The sequence below is a fragment of the Sycon ciliatum genome, chromosome 1 (assembly GCF_964019385.1).
Source record: "Sycon ciliatum chromosome 1, ocSycCili1.1, whole genome shotgun sequence".
NCBI lineage: Eukaryota > Metazoa > Porifera > Calcarea > Leucosolenida > Sycettidae > Sycon > Sycon ciliatum.
This window is the reverse complement of record NC_088643.1, coordinates 6,464,954-6,492,427: the sequence shown is the minus strand read 5'-3', so window position 1 is coordinate 6,492,427 and position 27,474 is coordinate 6,464,954. Positions and strand designations below refer to the sequence as shown.

General features: G+C 47.9%; 3 protein-coding genes across 3 annotated transcripts; 2 read left to right on the top strand and 1 right to left on the bottom strand.

Moving 5' to 3' along the window:
- Positions 1-782: 782 nt before the first annotated feature.
- On the top strand, positions 783-2,874 carry LOC135805527 (piggyBac transposable element-derived protein 4-like). The gene is made up of 2 exons (XM_065319611.1): positions 783-1,098; positions 1,370-2,874. Exons 1-2 carry the CDS (start codon positions 783-785, stop codon positions 2,872-2,874), a joined length of 1,821 nt encoding a protein of 606 aa, XP_065175683.1.
- A 9,250-nt stretch (positions 2,875-12,124) lies between these two features.
- On the top strand, positions 12,125-26,118 carry LOC135806807 (uncharacterized). The gene is made up of 3 exons (XM_065321009.1): positions 12,125-12,337; positions 23,237-23,499; positions 24,488-26,118. Exons 2-3 carry the CDS (start codon positions 23,326-23,328, stop codon positions 25,496-25,498), a joined length of 1,185 nt encoding a protein of 394 aa, XP_065177081.1. The 5' UTR covers positions 12,125-12,337; positions 23,237-23,325; the 3' UTR covers positions 25,499-26,118.
- On the bottom strand, positions 14,066-18,465 carry LOC135805434 (uncharacterized). The gene is made up of 2 exons (XM_065319500.1): positions 17,790-18,465; positions 14,066-17,706 (listed from the first exon to the last, which is right to left on the bottom strand). Exons 1-2 carry the CDS (start codon positions 18,463-18,465, stop codon positions 14,066-14,068), a joined length of 4,317 nt encoding a protein of 1,438 aa, XP_065175572.1.
- Positions 26,119-27,474: the final 1,356 nt, after the last annotated feature.

Below are 27,474 nucleotides of genomic sequence, written 5' to 3'. Positions count from 1 at the left end.
ATGCGTGTCAGTTCGAATGCAAGCTTGCCTTGAGTTGAGAGCACTGACTCGGAGTGCACCCGCCGCAGTAGATCTAGGTGTACTGCTTCTTGCGCGCTCTGAATGAGTGTGGGAGTCTAATGACGTGAAAAACACGTCACGCAACTGTGTAGGAGTATGGTTCAGACAAGGCCCACGTCATCTATTTTTGCTCTAGTTATGTCACATGTACACTTACACGCACAGCATCAGCCGGCGGCATGAATTGAAGGTATACAAAGCAAGACACGTATAGCATAGCATAGTATAGGGGAGGTGGTGGTCGGGGACGTGTTGTTCTCAGCTTGTGAGTTTCAGCTCCTTGCGCTTCTAGCTCCCCTATTATTATACAGTAGTCATTGTACGTACTTATGATAATGACCTGCAGTCTGCACGTAATACATGTTGTGGATTATGGTTCAGACAAGGCCCACCTCACCTATTTTTGCTCTAGCCTCTTTAGCACGCATCACGTAAATGTACGTGATCCTGGATGCTACCGGTCCACGGATCACGTACATATACGTGATACGATCTACATCACGTCGTACAGTTCAGTTGTTTTGGCTTCCGTGTAGTACTAGTAGTAGATCTACCAGGCCTGTACTGTAGATCTACCGTGGTCCCGCGGAGCTAGGCCTGTTCAGGAGACGTATCACGACAAGTACACGTGGAGTTCGCCACGTATCACGGCAAGAGTAGGTCGCGCAGTGCGGAAATAAATCAGAAATAAATTTGTTGACAATTTGTTGACATTTTCAACCATGGCACGACGTAGATACAGCGCAGAGGAGATCGACCAAGTTTTAGAGCAGGTCACGCTGAGTTTGGATAGCGATAATGAGCCAACTGTCTCTGAGAGCGATTTTTCGTCGGCAGATGAGTCTGTGTCTTCATCTCCTGAACGAAGTGCGTCGCCAGAAATTGGCGATGCTGCTGACGATGTTGAGGGGATGGAGAGCACGGAAGCAGCAGCAACAGGTGGTACGGAGGACACCAGTGCTGGCGACGAGGCCATGTCCTTGAAGTCGCATGTGGAAGCTGTCGAGGTTCTAGCTGCAGGTGACGATGGAAGCGAAGGTGAGTTGGGTGCATTTACAATTTGAAAATTTCACTAATTTTGAATTTTGAAATTTCAAATATTCATGCATTGTTGCATGCTGTTGACTATATTTTTGCAAAGGTGGGCTAACTTAGTGGTATTTTGAATTGCAGATATTTTGTGCCCGTTCTAGCATGTCACTGTTGATGTTATGGACACCAAGTACTGAAGTACAAATAAATATGCAACAGATATGTGAATTGATACTGAAATACACATTTTCTGCACATTGTGATTACATGCATCCAGGCATATGGGTGAAGCAGAGTATTGCACCTACCGCACTGCCATTCACTGGCAACTCCGGTCTCCAAATGCCGCTTCCAGACCATCCAACTCCACTTGACTACCTGAAATTGTTCTTCCACGAAGATTTCTTTGAGTATCTTGTGACGGAAACCAATCGCTATGCACGCGCATTTATCGATGCCAACCTACATACTCTGCCGGCTCGCAGTTTTGCCCGCTCGTGGAAGCCAGTTGTTGTTGGAGAGATGAAAGTTTTCCTGGGACTCTACCTCAACATGGGCATTGTCAACAAGCCGGAGATTGACCAGTACTGGGCAACTGACCCTGTGATAGCCACACCATTCTACAACCGCACCATGAGCCGCGAGCGTTTTACATCAATTCTCAATTTCCTTCACTTTGCCAACAACGATGAAGTTGACGAATCTGACAAATTGACCAAGATCCGGCCCTTGGTGACTTTCCTCCAAAACCGTTTTCAGCAAGTGTATGTGCCGAAGGAGTGGGTGTGCATTGACGAGGAGCTGGTGGCATGGAAGGGCCGTATTTCATTCCGCCAGTACATTCCATCGAAACGAGCACGGTTCGGAATGAAGATATACGCCCTGTGTGAGGACAGCGGTTATCTCCACAATTTCATCATTTACACGGGCAAAGACAACGACACTTTCAGCCCGGACACGGTGAAGAAGCTTGGAGTGCCTGGTGCCGTTGTCGACAAGCTGATGGACCCGCTACTCGGCAAGTGCTACAAGCTCTTCGTCGACAACTGGTACTCCAGCGTGCCACTCGCTACTCACTTGGCTGAGCACAACACCGGCGTCTGCGGCACTGTTCGCAAGAACAGGACTGGCCTTCCAAAGCAGGTGGCAAAGCACAAGGGCCTCCAGAAAGGCCAGTTCCTGTATCGCTGTGGCGGTGGCATGATTTTCATCAAGCTACATGACACGAAAGAGGTACATTTCCTCTCCACGCTCCACACAGCCACGGTCAGTGCAACTGGCAAGCGCGATCTCCAGCGCCGGCCGGTACGGAAGCTTGATTTGGTGCAGGATTACAATAAGAAGATGGGTGGTGTGGACAAAAACGACGGGATGATTTCGGTGTACACTGCTGCTCGGAAAACCAGAAAATGGTATAAAAAACTGGCCACGCACCTGATGGAGCAGGCCCTGCTAAACGCATACTATCTGCACAAGATGAAGGTGAAGATGTCGCATTATGACTTCGTGAAGGCAGCCATCAAGAGTTTGATAGCAGAGGGCAAGTTGGAGATCACAGAGCACACCACAGCTGTGGCTGCTGCAGCCGGTACCGCAAAGCCACTCGACACTCACTTTCTACGGCTCATCCCAGCGACTGCCAAGAAGGAGAAGCCGCAGAAGATGTGTGTGTTCTGCTATGCCAACGGGAAACGCCGAGATGTGCGGCAGATGTGTGCTGATTGCCCGAAGAACCCAGGGTATTGCCTTGAGTGCTTCGAGACATCGCACCGAGGAAAGTAGCTGTTCCACAATTGCCGAGTGGTTCCTAAACGCAAATTTGTTCGAGTTTGCGGACATGTAGCGTGTCCTAAACCGCTGTAAATATGTACATATAGAGGGTGAACCATGAGTATACATTTTATATTTTATCATTCTGACTAGCAGTTGTTGATACCTGTAGCTAGAAGCGATACTGCATGCAGTAAACCCTGTAATAGCTGTCCTACTTTTATAGATGTGCTGGAAATACGTAAATTTGCTGCGCTGATTTGCATTGAAATCTGTGCAGTAGGGTATGTTCACACCGACTTTACTGCTGAAATAAGTCATCACAATGATAAATGCACATTGTTAGGTGAAATTCACAAGCTAGAATCGAATTTTAGAAAAAAGTGAAATTTAATGAAAAACGGCCCGCGGGCCAGGTACAAACCCCTGCCGTGCTGAAGAGGCTAGTTATGTCACATGTACACGTAGATCTTCTTACACGCACAGCATCAGCCGACGTCACATGAAGGTACAAAGCGAGACACGTATACCTGGTATACCATAGTATGGTGTACTAGCTGTGCTAGTACTTGTTAGCAACAATCCGAACTAGCGCACACACTGCACTGCATTGCTTTGTACTGCATTCAAGACTGACGTCATGCGCTTTGTTTTGCTGCGTAATCACAAATGGCACCAGCCCATTTTGCGGAAAAGAAAAACAAATCTTGCTTGCCCTGTTGTGCTCGTCCAGACAACGGATCGTGCTTCAGCAGTGTTTCTTTTTTCCTTTCGTAGCTTTGCTGCCAGCCCGAGTGTCACCTCGACACTGTATTTCTCCAGTATGTCTGAGCTGACCTAACTGTCGACACTGTCAAGGCTATGCCTTGCCAAGCCCTCCGCGGCGAGCCTTCTCAGTGCGGCTTGAATCCGAAAGGAAACTTAGTAAAAGTATTTTACAGGACCGTTTGCTGGCACAACTAGCCCTTAGTAGTGAGGTCTGCTCCGGCCAGGAGAACCAGCAACATGACAGTGTGGACACGGCTCGCGAGCCCAGAAGCCCGACTTGCCCCAATGCCTCCTCCGCCAGCTCAGTTGACGCGGGCTCAACGGATCTCTGCGCTCTCGTACGGGACGAGGTGTAGTCGGCTTTGTCGGCCGACATTATTATTATCGGAGAGCATTGTGCCGCTCCTCACCCAAGGCCAAGGCAATGCGGCTGCTGCCGCCACTACGCCAGGCCAAGCTCCTGTAACCCACTCGATCAGCCACCTGCACCAGCTGTGCCCAAGGCTGCGCAAGAACGTATCTTGCGAGGGGAGTTCGTAGATTTTTCAAGTTTGTTGCTTGAAATTCTTGCACACTTCCGGCCCAACATTCCGGCTGGTGCACAGCCCGAATGACGATAGCCAGCTAAATGTCGTTGAGTCGGATGACGCGAAGCAGGTGCGTCGCAAGGTTCACGATAATTATCATCAGCTACTCGGCTCAAGGCATGGACCACATACATGTCTGTTATCATTGCTGCTGCCCTACACCGCACTGCTGAACTGCTGAACTGATTGCGTACCAGCAGTTGATCCTGACCGCTAACCGCCAGTTCTTCCCAAGCGCGGGGCTAGAGTACGACCGCCAGCTGCGGATGCTCGTGGCCCAGTAACCATGCACGAAGAGGTTGGACACCATCGACGTGAACCTATGGCAGATACATGTAGCTGTCACAGGCCATGCACACCCAAAATGCGCTCAATGTAAGACGGTCCATCCAGGGGCGGTTTGTGTCCGTTTCGTCCCCAAGCCAGCAGCATTTACCTCCAGGGGTCGCAACCATACCAGCGACGGCCAAGAAATCTGCCGCAACTTCAATGGAGGTCGCTGTTTTTCGTCGTCGTGCCGCTTCTCCCACACCTGCAGCCAGTGTGGCAAGGACCACCCATGCATCATGTAAAACCAGCAGCAGCGCGGAGCCAATCGGCCACCCCGCCGCTCCTAGCAGAATGGCTACTGAATCGCTTGACTCGGTACGTAGCTTCTTTCCTATACACTCTGCAGACACCACACCGCTAGCTGACCACTTTGCCCGCCTGTTACGTAACCACTCAGATCAATCATGTGTTGCGTATGTTCTCCATGGCCTGCGCCGTGGCTTTACTCTTGGATCTGCCGGCCAACACGACATTTCGGTTTTCTCTAATAATCTACCCTTGGCTTTCACTCACGCGGCATTTATATCCGAGCAATTAGCTGCTTCCTGCGCCCGCAGCGAGACCACAGGCCCATTTCCGTCACCTCCATTTCAGTTCATGCGCCGCTCTGGTATTGGTGCCATCCCCAAAACGAACGGCAAGCTGCGAATGATCCACCATCTGTCTAGTCCGGAAGGCACCGGCGCGAACGACAGCATTCCTGCCGAGCCGCTCTCTCTGCACTACGCGAGCACTGACAACGCGATCAACATCATCATGTCATGCCCACAGCCTGTGTATTTGTCCACGCTCGATGTACGCAGTGCATTTCGGCAGATCCCAGTCCGCCGTCAGGACTTCGCTGGGAAGGCTCCTACTACTACGAGCGCTTTCTGTCTTTCGGCCTCCGCTCCAGCCCAGCCGTCTTTGACTCAGTAGCCACAGCAGTCAACTGGATCATGCAGCACGAGTTTGCTATAGATCACCGTCTTCATTACCTCGATGACTTTCTCGATATCTCCACTGGTTTGGCTGCAGCCAACCAGCAACTCACCATCCCCCTCTGGGCATTCACGTATCTCGGCACTCCTCTTTGCTCCATCCCAGCTCGAAGGGCCATCACCATCATTGACTTTCCTTGGTATTGTCCTAGACTGCGAGCGCCACGAAGCTCGGCTACCAGAGGACAAGCTGTCCGAGAGCCGTGCGCCACCCATGGCTACTATCAGCGAGCGCAGCATCGGCCAGCGTCAACTCGAGTCCCTCCTGGGGAAGCTCACTTTTGCTGCCCGAGTCATCGTTCCTGGACACACATTCATGCGTGAACTATGATCAGCGTGCCCTGAACTGTATCTGTGTATGCGAGTGCAGTGCATAAAGCCCACCTTGAGAATGGGTTTGCCGGCCCCTTAGTAGATGCGTGGCTTCTGAAGAGGGTGTTGAAGGGCATCCAGCGATGCCATGGTACGGCTGTACTCACCCCTCGCCTTCCTATAACTATGCCAATCCTACGACACATGACGGATGCACGCCGGAAAAGTAGTATCCTGAATGGCCATGACAAGCTGCTCTACCAAGCCGCCATGCTGCTTCTTTGGATTTCTTCGTTGTGCTGAATTCACTAATGGCATCACACGGGGCTGTACTAGCTCCCCTGGTGACGGACGCCTGCAATTCTTCCTGCTTTCATCCAAGACGGACCCATTCGGTAAAGGCGTTACTAGTGACATTGGCCCGTCTGTACCGTCGTACTACCCGGTCCGTGCCATTGTAAGCTACCCATTTGTCACTCGTCGCGAGTGACTGGAGCAACTCTTGTTCGTACTCTCGAACAGACAGCAGCTGACCAGGCAGTCATTCACAGTAACAGTATGGTCTCGTGTCGCTGCGGCCGGTGTACCATCCCAGTCGAACTACTCCGGGCATTCGGTCCACATTGGTGCAGCCACCACCGCTGCTGTGGCTAGTGCCCCCAACTCCTTCTTCCGAGTGGCAGGTCAGTGGAAAGAGCGATGCGTGTCTATGCTACATCCGGACTACAACAAGCGCTAAGCGCCAGCTATCATCCCGGCTTGCTGCCGTGCCATGGATGCCATGATCCCCAACTCGGGTGAGTAATGAGCTACTGAACTCTAGCTGCGCAATGCTTGCCTGTGCTGACATTAATTGACCCTTGCTGTGCGTCAATAGTGCTTAGCTAACGGAGTGCTGGTTTCATGGGTCCACTCTCACAACTGGTGTTATCTAGCTATTTGCTGCGGCTCTGCCTTGCGCTATATTACATCCATTTAGCATTGCAGCTCTACGTTGAGCTAACAGCAGCTCTACTTTGAGCTAACAGCAGCTCGACTTTGAGCTAACCGCAGCTCTTCTTTGAGCTAACAGCAGCTCTTCTTTGAGCTAACAGCAGCTCTACTTTGAGCTAACCGCAGCTCTACTTTGACCTAACAGCAGCTCTACTTTGAGCTAACAGCAGCTCTACCTTGAGCTAACAGCAGCTCTACTTTGAGCTAACAGCAGCTCTACTTTGAGCTAACAGCAGCTCTACTTTGAGCTAACAGCAGCTCTACTTTGAGCTAACCGCAGCTCTACTTTGAGCTAACTGCAGCTCTACTTTGAGCTAACAGCAGCTCTACTTTGAGCTAACAGCAGCTCTACTTTGAGCTAACCGCAGCTCTACTTTGAGCTAACCGCAGCTCTACTTTGAGCTAACAGCAGCTCTACTTTGAGCTAACAGCAGCTCTGCTCTGAGCTAACAACAGCTCTGCTCTGAGCTAACACCAGCTCTACTTCGAGCTTCAAACCAGTTGTTTCGAAACCAGCACTCCTCAATCCAAAGATGCCTCTTTGTTGACTTGTTTGTGTGAGGGATGGGGCTAATGGTGTACTAGCTGTGCTAGTACTTGTTAGCAACAATCCGAACTAGCGCACACACTGCACTGCATTGCTTTGTACTGCATTCAAGACTGACGTCATGCGCTTTGTTTTGCTGCGTTATCACAAATGGCACCAGCCCATTTTGCGGAAAAGAAAAACAAATCTTGCTTGCCCTGTTGTGCTCGTCCAGACAACGGATCGTGCTTCAGCAGTGTTTCTTTTCCCACCATCCCTCCCTATCCAACTTATTCACACCATCATATTATCGTACCCACTAATCGGGTCCACTCTCACAACTGGTGTTATCTAGCTATTTGCTGCGGCTCTGCCTTGCGCTATATTACATCCATTTAGCATTGCAGCTCTACGTTGAGCTAACAGCAGCTCTACTTTGAGCTAACAGCAGCTCTTCTTTGAGCTAACAGCAGCTCTTCTTTGAGCTAACAGCAGCTCTACTTTGAGCTAACCGCAGCTCTACTTTGAGCTAACAGCAGCTCTACTTTGAGCTAACAGCAGCTCTACCTTGAGCTAACAGCAGCTCTACTTTGAGCTAACAGCAGCTCTACTTTGAGCTAACAGCAGCTCTACTTTGAGCTAACAGCAGCTCTACTTTGAGCTAACCGCAGCTCTACTTTGAGCTAACTGCAGCTCTACTTTGAGCTAACAGCAGCTCTACTTTGAGCTAACAGCAGCTCTACTTTGAGCTAACCGCAGCTCTACTTTGAGCTAACCGCAGCTCTACTTTGAGCTAACAGCAGCTCTACTTTGAGTTAACAGCAGCTCTGCTCTGAGCTAACAGCAGCTCTGCTCTGAGCTAACACCAGCTCTACTTCGAGCTTCAAACCAGTTGTTTCGAAACCAGCACTCCTCAATCCAAAGATGCCTCTTTGTTGACTTGTTTGTGTGAGGGATGGGGCTAATACGGTATAGCCTATAGCCTAGGCTATAGCATACTAATAGGGGTGGTGGGCGGGGAGTCGGGGACGTGGTGGACTCAGCTTGTGAGTTTCAGCTCCTTGCGCTTCTTGAGCTAGCTCCCCTAATAATTATACTAGACTGTGAGCCAGGCACCAAAAATCCTGTTAGAATTTTTTTTCGTTCCGACCTTGAGCGTACCGCAATTTTTTTCCCCAGTTCGTTTCATCTACTCGACTAGATACGAATTCAGCTTGTTGTCACTTCCAAATCAGGCACGAACATGCCCAAATAGAAGGGAGAAACTACTTTGGCCAAATCAATAGCCGCCATCGACAAGAACCAAGGTCACAAGAGCTGGAGCGGACTTCTGTTGCACCACTGACCTCGCAAAAATGTACGGTGGTGCAAACCCAGCCGCATCATGACGATGTTTTTTCGTGGTTTCTATACGACTATAGTATTGTGTGCAGTGCTAGTGCAGCGCAGTGGCAGTACGAACATCATCATGTCCATCATATCAGTGTGCTAGCATGCTTGCTGCTGATCAGTCAAGCTAAACTAAAGGTTTTTGTAATCAGTGTTGGAGCAGAAATACATGTAGAACGTACAATGTACCTTATCTCCGGAGAGCTAATAACTGTTTCGATCTTTTATACTGAAGTGCTTCAGACTATGATTAACATGAATATGCATGTATCTTTCCGCTTGTGTTCTGTACATACAATGGGTAATGTTTCAAAATAATAATTATTATAGTTCAAATAAACTACAGATCTGTATCTGCCGGTATACCCCTGTGGTCCTCTAACGTTACTGGTTACGGTCATTGCTCTACCCTTTGCACTTATAAGTTAGGAAGCAATACAGCAGTACTTACGAAGTAACGTTACATTGATCAGTTATATGAGTGCAAATATACAAATCCTGTATCCAGCAACTTCTTTAACATTGTTCTGCCATACTGTACATGTATATATTATAGAGATGTAGAGGGTGAAATGAGCATTGCACCGGATTAAACCAGATTCTCCTGGCTGTTGTTGATGGTCTTTTCCAACCGTTGTCTGGAGAATTCGCTGCTGCTGGGCTTTGTATATTGAATGCCACCTGTTTGTTCTGTACATTATCATTCCTGAAATGCATTTCGTGGTTGTCGGCACCATTTCATGTGCACTTACCTACCAGTGCATCGTCACTTCGAGTAATATTTAAAATGTGCACGTACTTTATACAATGCACTTATGCGTAATTCTATAATTTTTGGCTCGTATAGTTATTTTAACCCAGCTGCAATGACGCTTGATATACATTTCTTCGTCCAGTGCCGTTGCCTGCTGAAAAAAGTAAGAAACACCTTCAAAATAGCATGTTGCTATGTCAGTTGCTATGTAGTTGCTATGGAAACGGGGTATGTTAAGGTAATTGCTTATTTTGACTTCCCTGCAAGCTTCCCAAACTGACAACAATCAAAAATGATCTTCTATTAGGTCTCTCCACATGCTAAAAGAACAAAATCGCGGTACACCCAAAGTGGGAACGAAAATCATGAATTCATGCACTTGGCTCACAGTCTATACAGCTGATTTTGTCTCGCTTCTCAAAGCGTGTGAGTTTCAGCTCCGTGCGCTTCAGCTCCGCTACAGCTGATTTTATCAGTGTCACTTCACACCACAGCGTTGTACTTGTTGAGATCTGCTTCCCTTGAATGACTCACGACTGCCATCCAGAGCACACGAGGAGCACGTCGCACCTTCCACTCGGCAAACCTGCAAGAAAGCACCACTCCCTACTCAATAAACAGTGTTTCGGGGAATTCATCCCTCATCAGTTTAGCTTGAGTAGGCTGAGGAAGATTGTGCCTGAAAAGCACCACTTATACTGCTCTCCAGGCCAAACCATCACCAGGGATACAAACTTACAGAGACACTTTGTTTCCAGCGCGACGAACACCTCGTGAAGCTCCAGGTAGCAGCGTGAGTCAGACTCGCTCATGGAGTTGTGCTAAACAGACGTTGAGAGCCAGTATAGCTGTTCGCAACGCTGTCACCTCCAACAACTAGTCGCACAATCTTCCTCAGCCTACTCAAGCTAAACTGATGAGGGATGAATTCCCCGAAACACTGTGTATTGAGTAGGGAGTGGTGCTTTCCTGCAGGGTTGCAGAGTGGAAGGTGCGACGTGCTCCTCGTGTGCTCTGGATGGCAGTCGTGAGTCAGTCAAGTGTCAAGTTCGGCAAGAAGCGTGTGTCACTGTGTTCCTAGTTGGGACAATCAACTTTAAGGACTACGATCGTACGAGTACGAGATTATTGTTAATTTTTTAGTAGTCAGCTACAGTTCAGTACTAACAAGGTACGTGTACTCGAGTTCGAGTATGATCAGTCAAAATAATTACTAGTAATCTTTAGCTTTAATATATACATGTAGCTGGTGTACCATATACGCGGGCCAAAGAAAGTGGAAACCTGAAACACGATCATGGCGGTCGGGCAGGACTTTTCGCCTTCATCAAGTTTTCCAGGTACGCGTGCTCGAGTGTAGTCTAGTAGAAATGAAAGTGCAGCCACCACGTCCCCGACCTTCACCTCTAAGACAACCTGAAAACAATTCTAAACCTACTTGTACTTCTTGAGCAAAGGAACAATGCAGTAGGTCTAGCCACCACGTCCCTGACCTCCATCCCTGTGTGCTATGTGGTATCCCGCTTAGGGCCGGGCTCCAATGCGGCTCCGCTACTCCGCTGGTGGTCATCCGCGACTTGAAACGTCATCATTACCATAGTGACCGGGGTCCGCGGCTCGAGCTGGAGCAGCGAGGCCGCGAGCTTTCGCTACGATTCTTGATCAAAAACTGCGAGCCGGTGTACAACCCAATACATGTAATAATAATTATTGTTATTAATATTGTAATTTGTAGGGTTTGACAGGCTAAGACTAAGAGAAGGATCCAATATTGCAATAATGACGTGGGCGCCAACTGCGAACGTTTCATCGTCTCGACTCGAGTACGACTACAGTGATTAATGCATAAAGAGTACACGTGACGTCGGTATTCGGCCTCTTTGGCTTCGTCTACGACTCTCTACGTACGTGGGGCTACTAAATAGTCATTGTACGTACTTATAATAATGACCTGCAGTCTGCACGTAATACATGTTGTAATAGGCCTCGAAATTCAAGCTGAGTCGACTTGCTGATCACGGATCGTAGGGTGCCTGTTGGCTTGGTAGTGTAACTGCGTTGCACACCTAACGCGTAACGCCTTTGTTCGATCAAGTCCAAGTCTTTAGCTGGAGTGTCCCAATAATGACGTGGGCGCCAACTGCGAGCCTCTCATCTCATCGACTCGATCGAGAGTCGAGACCAACTACAGTGATTAATGCATAATGAGTACACGTGATGTCGGTCTTCGGCAGGCTTTAGCTTTGGCTTCGAACTTCGTCTACTATACGTGGCCACGTAGACGAAGCCAAAGGCAAGGGGCCAAAGACCGACATCACGTGTACGTGGAGCTACTACATAGTCATTGTAATTGTACTTAACTACTTGGCCTTGGCAGTGTTGCCCACGTAAGAATACCGCGTATGCGTCGTTCGATCAATTCCAAGAACTAGACGTCAATTACGTGACTTAGTCCTTAGCTGGCGTGTACGTGTCCCCAGCGGTTCGCATGCATGGTCACTACCAGCTGTGTGTAAAAGATCAGTGGTTGTGGATTCGCCTACATGACAGCATGGCGCGTATAAAAGGCTTTGGGAGAGATTTGTTTCAGTTGTAGCGAGTATCAGTAGCTAACACTACTACTACTACTATTATTAGTTCCCGAGGCTTGCTTTCCTACTGAACAGATTTCAATTCTTCTCTAGATTTACTGATGGTGTTGCTGTCCCGCTGTAGCTAGGCGAATACACTGATTGTCGTAGTTGAAACTCAAATTCTCTGCTGACTAGTACGATCCTGCAGAATTCGGCAGAAGCTCACCTAGACGGATCGAAGACTCTCACTCAGACCACGGACGGTAAGGTGAACTGAAGGCTTGAACATCTGCTTACTCAATTTGCTGAAATTCCCGTTGTTCGCAATTATTTTTCGCACTAAAGCAAAGTTTCGTTGCATTGCTTGTGTCGGGACTATCATTTGAAGCCTAGTTCACATTCGACGGGACGCGACGTAAGGATCGACGGGAAGCGACGGGACGGTTTGACGGAGTCCGGAGTCCAATGTGAACACCAGGAACGGGAACGCAACCGTATTACCGTACAGATCGGGAAGCGACGGGAAGAGTTGGATCGTTCCAACTTTTCGTACCGTAGACGGGCGTAGACGGGGACGCAAGCGTACAAAACGGCTGCAATTCGATTGTGAACAGACGACGGCGTCGTGCGCCGACTACTCCCGATTCGTACTTGGACATTTTTAGCATTTCGAACACTGCGCTTCCCCTGATAACTCACAGAATGGCTAGCACGACTTGAGTTGAATTTTAGCAACATAAGATCTCATGTCACTTATTGTATTTAGGGACTAGCAGCACCCGGCCAGCGTTGCCTGGCCGAACGTGGCATGCGGGTGAAGCAAGTACATGAACAGCACATTGCTGTGTAACACCGCATGACCGGGTAGTTGTTTATGAGCAGTTATAGAACTGAGATTCACAATAGTTTTTTTTTTTCCCCACAATATCCTTTAACATGTTATTCACAGTGGGTCCAATGTTATTAGGCATTTTGCCTGTTTTGATTTCCACTATAAATAAAGTATACAAATAGTGAAGGCTCATCCAATTATTGGGAAATTGTGCCTTAGGCATGTTGAGACATGTACGTACATGTACATGTGGCAGCTTGGACATAGAGAGTGTACTTGTGTTCAGCATATGGGATGATGGGATGCTTCATCCTCGAACAATAATGCGAACAGTAATGCGCAGCATGGTGAGTGAATGGAATCACGTATAGAGTTCTCAGTTATTGGGATTAGTCAGCCATGACAACAAATCGTCGGCAAAGTACTGCGGCACACCCGCAGGAGACACCAAAAAAAATTCAAGGCAGGAGACACAATGCCCTGCACGAAACTGCTAAAGCGTGGCCTCAAGAGACCCCAGAAGAGGCAGAACAAAGGCAAAGTGGAAACCCAATGCAAGGAAGCCATAGGTCACTGGAGACGCAAGGGAAGGAGGTTCGGTAGGCAGTTGGATCAGAGGAAGCTGCAGGTAACAGAGATCTTACAGGGACAAATGCAATGGTTATGGAGACTCCCCCTCCCCTCCCCCCTCCCCCTCCCCCCTCCCCCGCACCCCCCCCCCATGCACCCATCCCCCCTTCTCCCCCCCTCCCCCTTCCCCCCTCCCCCACACACCATGCGGTATGTGGCACCTTCTTCTGCTAGAGGCCTGTGGGCATGACGTGCAGTCACTGTAGTGCAGCCGGGTAAACTACATTTCTCGTTTTGCCGTCATTGCACAAAATGTGAAGGTTGTCTGGATTACCTACCCGTGAGCAACCCACATAAAACTGTCCATGAGCAAAGCATGGTGTTGTTAGGTCCAAACCAACAACCTTCAGGGACTGCCCTTGGGACTTGTTTATGGTCATGCAAAAGCAGACACGGAGTGGGAACTGGACACGTCGAAGTTGGAATGGCAGATTGGTGGATGTCGTGGGTATTTTCGGTATGTACACCGGTTCTCCTGCACCCGAGCCAGTCAAAATCTCAGCTTCAATTACATGTCGCTGGATGCGCTTCACAATCTTGTTCCATTGCACAACTTCGGCGCATCCAGGTTCCTGAGAAGCATGACCGGCACACCCACTTTGAGCTGAAGCAGGTGACTTGGTAAGCCTGAGGGGTTACAGGAGTTCAGGAATTCAACAGGGTAATCACCAGAGTCGTCATCTTCGACAGTGTCAACAGACTCGTACTGGACCAAGTCACCTGGCAGTTTGTGCATGAGTATCCCATTCATGTCAGTGACAGTGTCATTCAAAGGTGCAAGGATAGCTCTTTCTTTCAACCAAGTGGGATCTACAAAATTGTCCGCGACATCAGGGTAGATTATTCGTACAATGTCTTCTTGGGAAGCAGCAATCTGTGCGAGATCACCCGGAACCGCAATTTCGCCTGAAGGCAGAACGGGTATTGCACCGTTGCCGACTTTAAGGAGCTGCGCAGAGAATTGACCCGCATTGGTATCACTGCTACGCAGAACTCGCATGTTTGTGGTAAGTGTGTACTCCACCACGGAACGCCAGAGCGCCGAAGACTTGATGCAGGCATTGATCTCATCAGCAGAAGTGCCTCTAGGAACAATAGGCAACGTTTGGCGAAAGTCACCGGACATCACAACCGTCACACCACCCATCAAGGAATTAGAGCTGCGCAGGTCTCGCAAAGTCCTGTCGACAGCCTCGAAAGCATGCTTGTGTGACATCGTGCATTCGTCCCACACGATCAGCACAGCCTCACGAAGGAGCGCTGCTTTCTCAGAATCTTTGGCGATCGAGCAGGTTGGCTCCTCAAGGCGGTGCAGATCTAAGGGCAAAGCGAATGTGGAGTGAGCAGTCCGACCACCAGCCAAGAGTGTGGCTGCTATTGCGGAAGAGGCAACAGCCAAGGCAACGTGTCCACCTGATCTAACCTTTGCAAGAAGTAAGTTTGTGACGTATGTCTTACCTGTACCACCGGGTGCGTCGAGGAAAATCAACCCATCGTCACTTGTCTGTACCTGGTCACAAATTGCGTCATACGCCAAACGTTGATCGTCGGTTAGTGTCGGTTCTTGTTGTCGTACTTGCTCAAGCAACGCGGCACGGTCGTAGTTGGTCTCCCTTGCAAGAGGCTGGTCGGACAGAGTTGAACTTGCCTGTGATGGGTCTGGAAGGCCTGCACTTACCAAGGTTCTACCGCACATGGTGAGAAGGTGTGTCTGGATGGCGCAAAGGCACTGATCGAACTCCATCTGAGAAAATGTTCGCGCCTCATTCCCTTCCTGTCGACGCGCCGCCTGCAAATAATCTTCTGACATTGCCTCACGGAATTCATTCCATAGTCGCAAAGGATCACTAACTTCGCAGAAGGACATGATGGAAAAGAGGTGCCTGATCGCAGCTGGATGGCTGGACTCGGCAGCCTGAAGCAAGGCACCGAGCCAATGCTCGTCGTCCTGCAGCAGACCCCGAAGCTGACAGGCTTGCCTGTACGTTTCGCAAACTTGGTCATCTACTGTCCTGACATCATCGAACGAAGTCGGCCCGTGAACAGTGTGCAGAAGGAGCCGCAAGTAATAGCACTCTGCCTGCCTTGGGTGCACGGCGTACACTCGGCCGAGAGCATCACTTTTCCTGACCCCCTCGTAGCCTGGGACAGGAGTGCCGACTTTGCGCCTCTTGAATTTCTTCCGTTGGGCATCCCACACGAAGTAGGAAGGCACGCTGTTGTACAGAAGAGTTCTCGCGAAGGCATCAGTGGCACAAAGCTTGAAAAAAGCAGTGAGAGTAGTCTCTGGCGGACTCTCACTTACCGTATGGGCGGTCTCTTCTGTGAAGTAGACTCGCTGGCCATTCTCCAAGTGAACCGCAAGGTGGGTGACTGTTGGATACCTGCCATGAATCGGGAAGCCAAAAATGGGCCAGACTGCCTCGCTACTGGAAACATACCGACCTGTCTGGTACCTGCTGACCTCATCGTTCTCATTCTGGACACCGAAGACTGCCTGATCCGAACCTTTGTTGATGTACTTTGTGATGTACTTGATGGCCTTTACAGAGTTGCACACCTCCACATTGATGTGCGCACTGAACAATCGAAGGAGGACTGGGTTGTAAGGCACAACCCATCTGTTGTCGACTTCGACTTCTTCGTTTCTAATTTTCAACACCGTGAATGACCCGCCATCTTCCCGGGAGCGCCTGCGGTAAAGAGGGTATCCATCCCTGTCCGTCTGGGTGTGTTTCACCATTGGTTTGGGGTACCCTTTGCTGCACTTCCCATCTTTCATGCATGGCGCGCTTGTGTTTAGTGCACCGCAAGGTCCATGGATCATATGCTTTTTGACCAAGTCATGGAGGACAGGGTCATCCTCCGCCGAGGGAATTTCCGCACAAACAACATCATCCACATCAGCAGATTGAATTGAATGCTGGAGCCACAGTAGTGCATGCATGTGCGGCAGGCCTCTCTTTTGCCACTCTATCGTGTGCATGTTGCAAGTGCTCAGGCCGAACAATTCGCCTTTTGTCAGGACATCCATGAACAACTTTGATTTCAAACGGAAGACACGTGCGATGAGGTCGTTTCTGTCATGCGGTGACTGGGCGTCAAAAAGCTCTGCAGCTATCTCGGGCCACTTAGGATTGCATGTGGCGGTAATGAAAAGCTGTGGCCTGCCGCGCTCTCGAACATACGTCATTGCATCTTGTGTCTTTTCTTTCATGTATCGTGGGCCGCCAGTGAAAGTTGCGGGCAAAATGACTTGCCGACGGACGTTTGCAGGATTTCCGTCATTGCTGATGGCGTCACGTAAATGAACGTAGTTATCTGCTCGGAGACTGGCCTGATTGAAGCGAATGAAGGATAGACGTTCAGATTCGATCTTCACATACATGTCAACAATGTACTGGTGGAATAACTGAGCACCTCTGAGGATTGTGTTGAAGGAGTCATTGCGGACCATCAGTTTGTACGCGTAGAAGTCACTCGCTGTCACTTTCTTGCTCGTCGGAACACGGGTCTGCGCATTGACCTGCCTATGTAGGAAGTGATAGCCATCTTCGCCATACGGCAGCAGCAAAGGGTATTGCAAGGAATCGTATGACCTGTGTGTGTCCGCTATCCTGTTCACAGACTCGTCTCTCAAACGCAGTACAATGTCCCTCTTTTCATGCGCATCGCCTGCTATCAGAACGGCAACTTCATTGACCGTGGGTGCATTGAAGCGACCGGGGTGTTCACCTTGTGGTGCTCGGTCTGCGCTCAACTTCAGTCGCAAGTCTGGGACATTGCCAACATCCAATCGCGTCTTGATGTTGACGATGTGCGGATTGTGCGCATGGAGCATCGCCTGCAGGTCAGCAACAGTGACGTGGTGGAGGTTGTGAATAACTTCGCACCGCCTGCTAGTTTCTCGCTCGCTGTCGCCCATGAAATAAATTTGCAAGAACTTGTGCTCTTCGCCTGCCAGGGGAAGGATTGACCCAAGTCTGTGGTAGATTTGCCCTTTCACCTTGAACGTTGGCATGAAGCCGTCCATGTACTGCTCATTCGCACCAAATGATGTCATTTGGAATGCACTGTTGTATTTGCGAATGCTCTGGAGGAAGTGCTTGGATTCCTGAGTTGAAAGGCCAGAAAGCAGGCTTTTGAGCGGCTGAGGTGGCTCTGCATAGTCTGGGAGATCAACAAAGTTTTTCCACTTGAGCAACATATACCTGGCGGCTCATTTTTCCACGTTCTGGCCTTGCAATGCTTACACAGGACGTTCATGCCACCTAATGTGATGGACCTGTGAGTGGGATAGTCCAAGTTGCTGTCGTAATGGAAGCCCAGTTTACCCCAGATATCTGGTTTAATGGTCTGTATGTTACGGGTGAAATTACCAGTACGCTCACCTGCTCTCGTAGTGGCCATAGGCTGTTCGTGGGGATCTGGCCCTGTGGCGGATGCATTTTCATCCGGGGGTGCTCCCACCCGCTGAGCATTTTGGCTTCTTCGTACCTCCGTGTCCCCTTGCGTCTCGAGTGACCTCGCTCTGGCAACTTGCATACGGCTTTGACTTCGGCGATGGTCTGCCTGCTCAGGTGTCTCATGCGAACGTGCCTCAGCAGTTCGGCGGCAGTCACAGTCTCTACGTTCCAGAGTTCGTTCATGCGTCTCCTGAGAGCGTGTCGCAGCAGTTTGTCGACGATTTAGAAGTCTGTGGCGATCAGCCTGTTCTTCAGTTTCCTGTGACCTTGCCCTCTGCATTCGAACCCTGGCTTGTTCGCGTCTGCGGGCAATGGCCTCTTCATCGTCGGACGACGTTATTGATGAGGACCGGCGGCGTCTTTTCCCAGACCGCTGAAGTCCTGGTGAGGAAGGTTCTTCATCGTTGGAAGGAGAAGGAGGGACGTCTGTTACGCCTTCGGGAGGCTGGTCAGGGTTGTCCATCACCTGGTGGCGGATGAAGCGGCTCAAAACATGAAAAAGTGCAAAGCGTCGCCTAGGTCAAGTCTTAAAGTTTTTTTGTATTTGCAGAGAAAGGTTCAGGTGGAAAAGGAAGCTGTAGAACTTTTGTATCCTTTTTTTGGAGATCTTTCTATTTGCAGAGAACGGTTCACGTGGTCCGTGGAAAAGGTAGCTGCACGATGCGCTCTTCACTGCAGATCAGATGCAGAGTGCAGTCAGTGTAGATCTTTTGTATCCTTTTTTTGCAGATGTTTCTATTTTCAGAGAACGGTTCACGTGGTCCGCAGCGCTTGTGCGGCTGCTAGTGCTACCTATGGCGTAGACTAGGTGGCTACAGGATTCGCACGCTTCGCATGCTCAGTGCTTCTGCGCGCGGCTGCTACTGCATGCTACTCGTACTGATCGTGTCTGCTAGCTACACTATTCGCACGCTTCGCGTGCTCAGCACGTGGTGGTGGCTACACGATTCGCATGCTTCGCGTGCTCAGTGCTTCTGTGGCTGCTTCTGCTAGCTACACGATTCGCACGCTTCGCGTGCTCAGTGCTTCTGCGGCCGCTAGCTACACTGTTCGCACGCTTCGCATGCTCAGGGCAGCGCTGCTCCGCAGCGCTTCTGCGTAACACACAGACAAACACACGTCACAGGTGCCTCTTCGTTATAAGTTTAGATAGTTCAAAAGAGTGACAGACGAACTATTCTATCATTTCCTGGGGCTATTATTTGAATGCCACAACTTTCTGGGCTAATTTTTTGATCTTCATGAAAAACTGGTATTGTGAACTTGATTCCATGTCACTTATAGTAGTCCGCAATGCTGCTTTTCTAATTCTCACTATGATTAGCATGCAATGTACTACCCGAAGTACTGAATTTACTTCTTTTGTACTAATGTATCTTCTACCTCTTCTCCCTTACGAACATACTTTCTCAGTTTCCATACTTACTTAGGAGACTCCCTTCGATAGGCATCTATTTGCCTCTGGAGGATCCGTGAAATACAAATCAATCAAATCAATCAATTCCGCTTCTTTCAAGGAGAAATTGAAAAGAAGTCCCGAAAAATGAGAAATTAGGTCGAAAGTCACCCCGTCACGGACCGTGCCTCTTGACTCGCGCCGTTCGACGTTGAACGTTGCAACGAAGGCTGCATGTCGTGTCGTACGAATCGTACAGGATTTTACAGCTCACCCCAGCCCTACCGACAAGCCCTTACGTCCCGTACCGTCGGCGTTGCGTCGAATGTGAACTAGGCTTCACACTAGGTTTTGTCCATCATTCCTAGCACTAGCACTGCGCAGGTGTTCACTTCAAATGCATGTGCATGCATTTCTGGGATATGAATAAAAATCGTATGTTCAGTTTTCTGTGTGCACCCCCAGAGCAATTTTGTCCGTCAAGGCTTCAAATATGGCCCAGTATCTACAAAACTGGACCTTAGGGTGCGTTCTTATATTCTCTAGCTTCTAGGAGAAGAAGAAAAGAGAAGTCAAAGAAACCGGGATAATTCAAGAACGGGTCTCGAAAAATTCGGAGATATTTTGCACATGTCAAGCAAAATGAAGCGCCTAAGGAAGCGATCTTGAGTGATGAATGTAATATGCATGTGTGCGTATGCGAAAAGGGAAATGGGTACACTCATGATGAACACGTGGCTTTTAGTCGTAATTCGCAAGCGCTGATCCCAAACTGCGGGAATCTCCATTGCAAGTTTCAACCACCTCTGAAGCTTGGAGACCCTCCTAAAAGTCGGAAAGAATAAGAACAGCCATGCTAGGATTTTGGTGTACAGCATGGAGTTCAGGGTGACAGATCATGTCATACGCGGCAGAGCTCTTTCGTCCTAACTCGAGTTGATCCAGGACATTTCAGTTGAACCGCTTCTGTCGCCGTCGCCTCACTAGTGTCTCCTCGGTGGGTATTTCCCCTGACGGGAGCTGTCCTAAAATCAGAAGGGCCCTACGAGGATTTCAAGACGTCAGAAAGTACTTCCACCAGCAAAGAGCCTCTTTGGCGGAGCGCATAAATAAAGTTGAATTTCTCGTTGCTAAAATAGGAATTGGGTGTCGACAAAAACATCTTGTGAGAACTGTTGTCGTTCTCTACCAGACGCGACGATTCCTACCTAGGAAGTCCAATGACTTCTTGCAGAGATGGACAGCAGTTGGCCATCATGAGCCAACGCTCCTACTACACTTTTAGGACAATCAAAAGCTTTCATTGTCGCAATGAACTAATTTTTGTTTGGATATGCACATCGCGAAGCAAGAGATTTTTGCCGTTGCAGAAAATGACTTTTTCTGCCAAAACATATTTTCACCCGTAGGTCGATTCTCGCTGCTACTGGGCCAAGGAATAATATTATTATTCACAAAGAATAATGTCTGCGGCCTTCATCCTATTCATGGGTATATTAAAAGAATAGTACTAGTCAAAATAATATTTTGAAAGGATTGGGAGAACTTCAAATTCAAAGGATCAATTGGGGAAGTGAACTGCCTGAATTTTTTCTCTTTTCAGGCAGTTGACTTCCCCAATTGATCCTTCAAAAAATATTCTTCTTCTTTATCTGCTGGTGTTTTTTGAGTCTGCACGCCAAGAAACACCGGCTACTGCAATTGTATTCCCAGCATCTGTTTATGCTTGACGCAAGGAAATCGTTATTTCTTGATGCCGCTTTCTAACTTTACTTAACTTACCCAAGGTAGTGATCTACCTAAGACTACCCGAAAGTATATCTTCACACTTTACCCATGTCATGACCTCCAATTGATTAAAAAAATTCTAATTGTCCACAAACTCCAATGCAGCCACTTGCACATTCGGGAAACTTCACTTCTCAACTCCAAACTCCAAAAACTGACTTGTTTAGGGAAAACAATGGAAAATCCACAACTGGCTTTAATCGGTCAGAAAAAGGCTAAAAGCCACTCGACCCATTTTTAAGCTATGAGATTAGGCCGTAGCGGTAAATCCATCAGCCTTGCTGGCTGTTGAATGTTGAAATCCCTCAGCCAGGTTTCTTTCCGGGGTGTAGATCAACTTTACAAAATCCTTGAAAATATGACATATTTCCAATGACTTCTTCTGAAGGAATCCTTGGAACTGGCATGTACATTTTTCAAATTTACAGCTACAGTACTCGATCTGCGGACAGAACTGTTTTGCCCTTTGTGGACTCATCAGCGCAACATAGAGAAAATGGACCTGATAGCAGTGAGAAATAAATTTTCCAAAGCCAGATTTAAACCAGGCGCGAATGTACCTTGCCAGAGTGCTCCAACCGACAACTCAGTGAGCTCTGCATAACGCAAACAGCAAAGGCACTACCCACCACGAGAGTGCTCAACTTCTATGAACAGGAGCGAAATACTGTAATTTCACAAATTTTCGGTGTACTTTTATTTTCGGTACTTTCGGTGCGTCTGTTTCATACCTAAAATTTCAATACACCGAACAAACACTAACACACATAATCCAATAGGGAACTGCTTCTCTGTACCGAAAATTTCTGTTCACCTAACCTGGCCTGTTGCCCTCATACCGAAAATATTGAGCACCGAAAATTTCTGAAATTAGAGTACTCAATCCGGGGACAGAACTGCTTTGTCCTTCGTTGACTCATCAGCGCAGCACAGAGAAAATGAGGCCGAACCTGATTTGAATTGAAAATAATTTTTAAAAGCCAGATTTAAACCAGACCCGAACACACCTTGCCACTATGCCAGAGTGCTCAAACCGACAAGTCAGTGAGCTCTGCATAACGCAAACAGCAAAGGCACTACCCACCACGAGAGTGCTCAACTACTAGAAGAGCAGGAGTGAAATACTAAATGTTTCGTTCTTTGTGGACTCGTCAGCGTAGCATAAAGAAAATGAGATCGACCCTGACAGCAATGAACAATAGAATTTCCAAAGCCAGATTTAAACCAGGCCCGAACGTACCTAAATTAACTTTACAGCTACAAATGATCAGCCATTTTAGCGATCATCAGACAGCAGCATTTATTATTGTATATCTGTACATAACCATTCTGGTGTTATGGTTGCCAATTGTGTTCTAAGGCGGCAAGAAAAGATACAAATAAGACTGGGATGATTAAATATCTGGCTGTAAATATCAAGATCATGAGCAGCAGCAGCAACGAGAGAGAGAGAGAGAGAGAGAGAGAGAGAGAGAGAGAGAGAGAGAGAGAGAGAGAGAGAGAGAGAGAGAGAGAGAAGAAAGAGAGAGAAAGAGAGAGGGAGGGAGGGAGATAGAGAGAGAGAGGGAGAGATAGAGAGAGATAAAGAGAGAGAGAGAGAGAGAGAGAGAGAGAGAGAGATAGGTAGATAGAGAGATAGAAAAAGAGAGATGTCTGTATGGTTGATGAGTCCAGTTTTGTTTTGTAATTTGAGACCATTTATGATGAACTCGGATGGAGAGCCAAGGATAAATGTATAGAAAGGAAAAGAAAAGTGGACATAATAGCGAAACGTGTAGTTCCCTTGTCCTTTTTCTTTTCTATAGTATAGATATATGATGATGGCGGCTATAGGGTCGTGATCCAGGAATGATTCCATCCAAAAAAATAGTGCAAGGAGTTGTAATGATGGCTTGTTGATGCAACTCTATGACACTATCGACCAACAATTCTGTATTGGTAAAGTATGTTTCTATATGCCTGACTGCTTGTATGTTTGCTTTTGTGCATGTGTTCCTCTTCATATGTGTGTGTGTGTGTGCGTGTGTTTGTTGGTTGTGCGGACGTCCAGGTCATTCCGTCGAGGACGGGGAATACAAGACTAGGCCTCTGAGCGAACCTTGGCAACGGAGGGTCAACAACCTATTGACTATTGATACCATGTCAAGGGAATTAACGTCAACCGCGTGTGGAATGGACAGCATTGTATTCGACGTGTGGGTAGAACATGTACTGCCCTTGTTGTCCATCCGGGACATCTTTCGGCTGTGTGGAACCTCCAGGCAGGTTCCGTCGCTGCTGTTCTGGGAAGACACGTTTAGACATCTATGTCGGGTAAGTAGTTTGTTTACTTGAAGTTCTAATTTAGATTGCAAAACAATCGGGCATTGATGTCCAATATTATAATGGCAATAGAATAAAAAATGAAAAGTGTCTCGAGAAAATGAGAGAAATAAAGGGAAAATACATGTACTGGGAATTACAAGCCAATTTTTGACAAACTTTACAATCAGACAAGAACGGGGAAATGAGGGCAGATGCTCAAGGGAGGTAATGTTAGGCTAGGTTAACCATGGACGAACACTTTCAGCATTAGTTCTAACGAATTATGGCGACAAGTGGAGGTGATCTCCTGTGGCAGGGTGTTCCAAAGCTTCACGGCGGAAACCAATGGTCAGCTGTTGCCAGGTGTTCCCAGCGTTAGAGGGGCACAACGTATTTGCAATTGTCATTACTACGGGTGTTCCTGGGATGTTGGAGTTACTGTTTTAGAATAGAGCTAATGCTGGTGGTGTGAACATGGTGCATAAGGAAACGGAGCTTGCATTTTGCAAGTTCAATGGCGAGAATGAATCATGTTAGACATTCGGTGAATTATCATGGGAGCTAAGTGTTTGAAATGCTAAAGAACTCTAGTATGCAGTTTTGTTGTGGGGGGGGGGGGGGGAGTCGGCACACAACGCCGTCTCCTGTTCACACTCGAAATGCAGCCGTTTTATCCGTATACGTCTCGTTGCAATTCTACTTTACTATTCCCGGGGAATTGTGTGTTTCTCCCTACGTGTGAGCTTGCGCTATTCCTGCCGACTGGAATTCTCACTTGACTGACTCACGACAACCATCCAGAGCACACGAGAAGTCCATTGAATCTTCCTATTCCATTCTATTATTTAAATTGAGAAAATCACAGACGGAAGCGTCTAAGGAAAACTGGCTGTACTATCATAATGATCAGGTCCAATTGTCAACCGATATGCCTCACGAATGCACAAATAAGTTGTTTTCACTATCAATTTGTGTATTCTTTGTCCCATGCGTGCAGCAACGCTATCAACTCAGTCCTGCTTTGGACGTGTCATATATAGACGTTGCCAGAAACCTGGAAATTGTCACCGGTGTGGCTGGCCTGTATCATAGCCGGTGCATCGATACCATGCATTGCATTTACGGCAGCGATGTGGATGTTGGTTTGGTCGGCAGAGAAAAGAAGCAGTCGATTATCACACTGTCGTGCCTAGAGTTGATGCTGCCAGCACAGTTGAGTCATACCACGAGCTGGGACAGCGCTGGCCTGTTCAAGTCACTCGCCGAACGCCATTTACTACATGCACAAGAAGATCGAGAGTTCCTACCAAACCTTTTGCTGAGGGAAATCGACCGAAACGTTAAGTCGACCAAAGACTTGAGTTCCCTTTGCTTTGAACCATTGCAGTACCTGTTTAGAGATGTGGCAGATTTGTTTAAGCGTTTCGCATCGAAGAAATCGCGTCAAGCAGTGATTATCAACTCGATGGAACCACTTGTTTCAAGGATGACCAAATACATACCTTACTTTAACCGCTCGCGGAGGCTTATGAAAATTGCGCATTCCCTGCACAATTTAGCCCAGAAAGACAGAAAATTGTTATCAGCTCTGGAACTTGAAGATCTCAACGCATTTCCCCTTATCGACGATGATGATGAGTGGACGGACTCGTATAACCCTTACTACCATTGTGATATCAACTATTACGACAATTATGATCTGGGCGAAGATATGGATATGTCCCGAACATTGGTCGACATGGCCGCCAAGCTCTCAGAAAAGCACTCAGTTCTGAAGCTGCTGATAATGGGTAGGCTTAAGACATTGAATCCCGAGAATTACTTCATGGCTCTCAACGAATATGAAGAATTCTGGAAGAGTTTGGCTAAGTCAAGTCGCCCCAGTCGTGAAGTTCTATGCAGCGGCTTGGGAAGCCATCTACTTTCATCAATATCAGGATCGCCTGATCAGAAGCTATGGACGATACCGGAGCTAGTGAACGCCATGAAGAATTTTGGAAAAAACTAGTTTCCTTTGCGGCCAGAAAAGCTACCGCTTTCAGAGAAGCAAAGAAGACCAGAATGTGTGCAAGAAGACGAAAAGAAAGAAGACGAAGAACGCGAAGAATAGTCCAATTATCATCTAAACAGCGCCCCGTGTCACGATCGCCTGATCAGAAGCTATGGACGAAAGCGGAGCTAGTGAACGCCATGAAGAATTATGGAAAAAAACTAGTTTTCTTTGCGGCCAGAAAAGCTACCGCTTTCAGAGAAGCAAAGAAGACCAGAATGTGTGCAAGAAGACGAAAAGAAAGAAGACGAAAAACGCGAAGAATAGTCCTATTATCATCTAAACAGCGCCCCGTGTCAACAACCGATTCCCATGGCGATCACACCGACACACACGCGCACGCAGACACACCAAGACACGTATACACATGGAGGTACATTTGACACCCCACATTACATTGTATATTGCAATGTTATGCATCTCGAACTTCGTGATTGTATACCTCCTTATTTTGATAGTCCACTTCACCCGCCCTTGTTAACACACGGCTAGTTGTTACCGTTTCAAGTATTCAATGATGATGATGATTGACTAGATCCTCCTTATCCTCTTTTTTATTTATTTTGTCAGTTCTAGTTTTGGACATGATTGTTCTCAGTCTATCATAATTAGTGCATTTGGAATTACATATAACGATCGATTGCATTAGCATGTCTGTCCACATGTTTTAAATTTTTGGAATTTGGTTGAGTTTTACTCAATACAGCACATGAATGATGACAATTGTATGGTACTCTTTGTTGGCTTTGTATTTTTATTAATTCTATTTATATGTAGAAAGGAAAAAGACATTACAAGTTAAGGGGGCACATCACCCAAAAATTCGCTGAAAAATCGAATTTGTAAATTCATATTGAGTGCTACGTCAGTTGAAAGAGCATGAATAGCTGCAAATTCTCTGAAAACTGTGTCCCTATCTGACCAGCCGTTCAAGAGTTAGGGCAGAAAATGTGCCCTTGCAAGGAAAGATTTTTTTGTTGCATGCTGTCATTTGTTGGCAGCACTGTATTTGAATGTGAGCAGACCGTGCGCAACTTGTCGTATTATGGAAACACGCGAAAGTGTGCAGAATTTTGCCCCAAGTCCAAAAAAGTCCAAAAAATCACGTTAAAAAACCACGTATTGGGCTGCACGGCGGCGGGCGAAGCCCGCCGCCGTGCAGCAGGACTTTTGCCAGCACCCTCGTGACGTTGCAGATATGTGGCTTGATTATTGTAGTTGACGTTGATTTAGTGACTTTGGCAAGTTTGAGTCGTGTCAAGAAGTCAGGTAGGATTCAGTACTAGGCAGTAGTGAAACGTGAGTGGCAGTCTTTGCCGGTTTCTGAGGGCATCCTGGATTTGGTTTGCAGCGCTGTGGAAATGGCTTGCTGTGGAGGTCCCAGCACTGGATGTTGTATCAAAGGTACGACCTCGTAGCACGTGCCAAACCTAAAAAAATTCAAAAATTGCCTTGGGTCTGTGGGAGTCCGTGAAAGAACGCCCACTCGTTCCGTTGTGACAGATTCCAGGGCCACGTTGAGGGGCCCTACCCCACCACCCATGGCTGCTTCTGGACTTGTTTTAGGTTTGGGTCCCGCGCACGGACAGAATGGGCACGAAAATGTGAAAAAAATGTAAATGCATTTGTTTGGCTCCTGGGTGGCTCGCACACCGTAGCACTATGCCGGAAATTTGAGTTTTTCCGGCCTGGAAAGCCTGTCAGTGAGACGCAAGAACTTGTCAATCATGTCCTGAGGGCCAGCATAGTGGCAGGAGTGTGTGGTCAAAATTTCACTCTAATCCACTGAGAAACACCAAAGTTACGGTCAATTGAATGCCATATGAAATTTTTGGGTGATGTGCCCCCTTAAGTTGAGAGCACTGACTAGACTCGGAGTGCACCCGCCGCAGTAGATCTAGGTGTACTGCTTCTTGCGCGCTCTGAATGAGTGT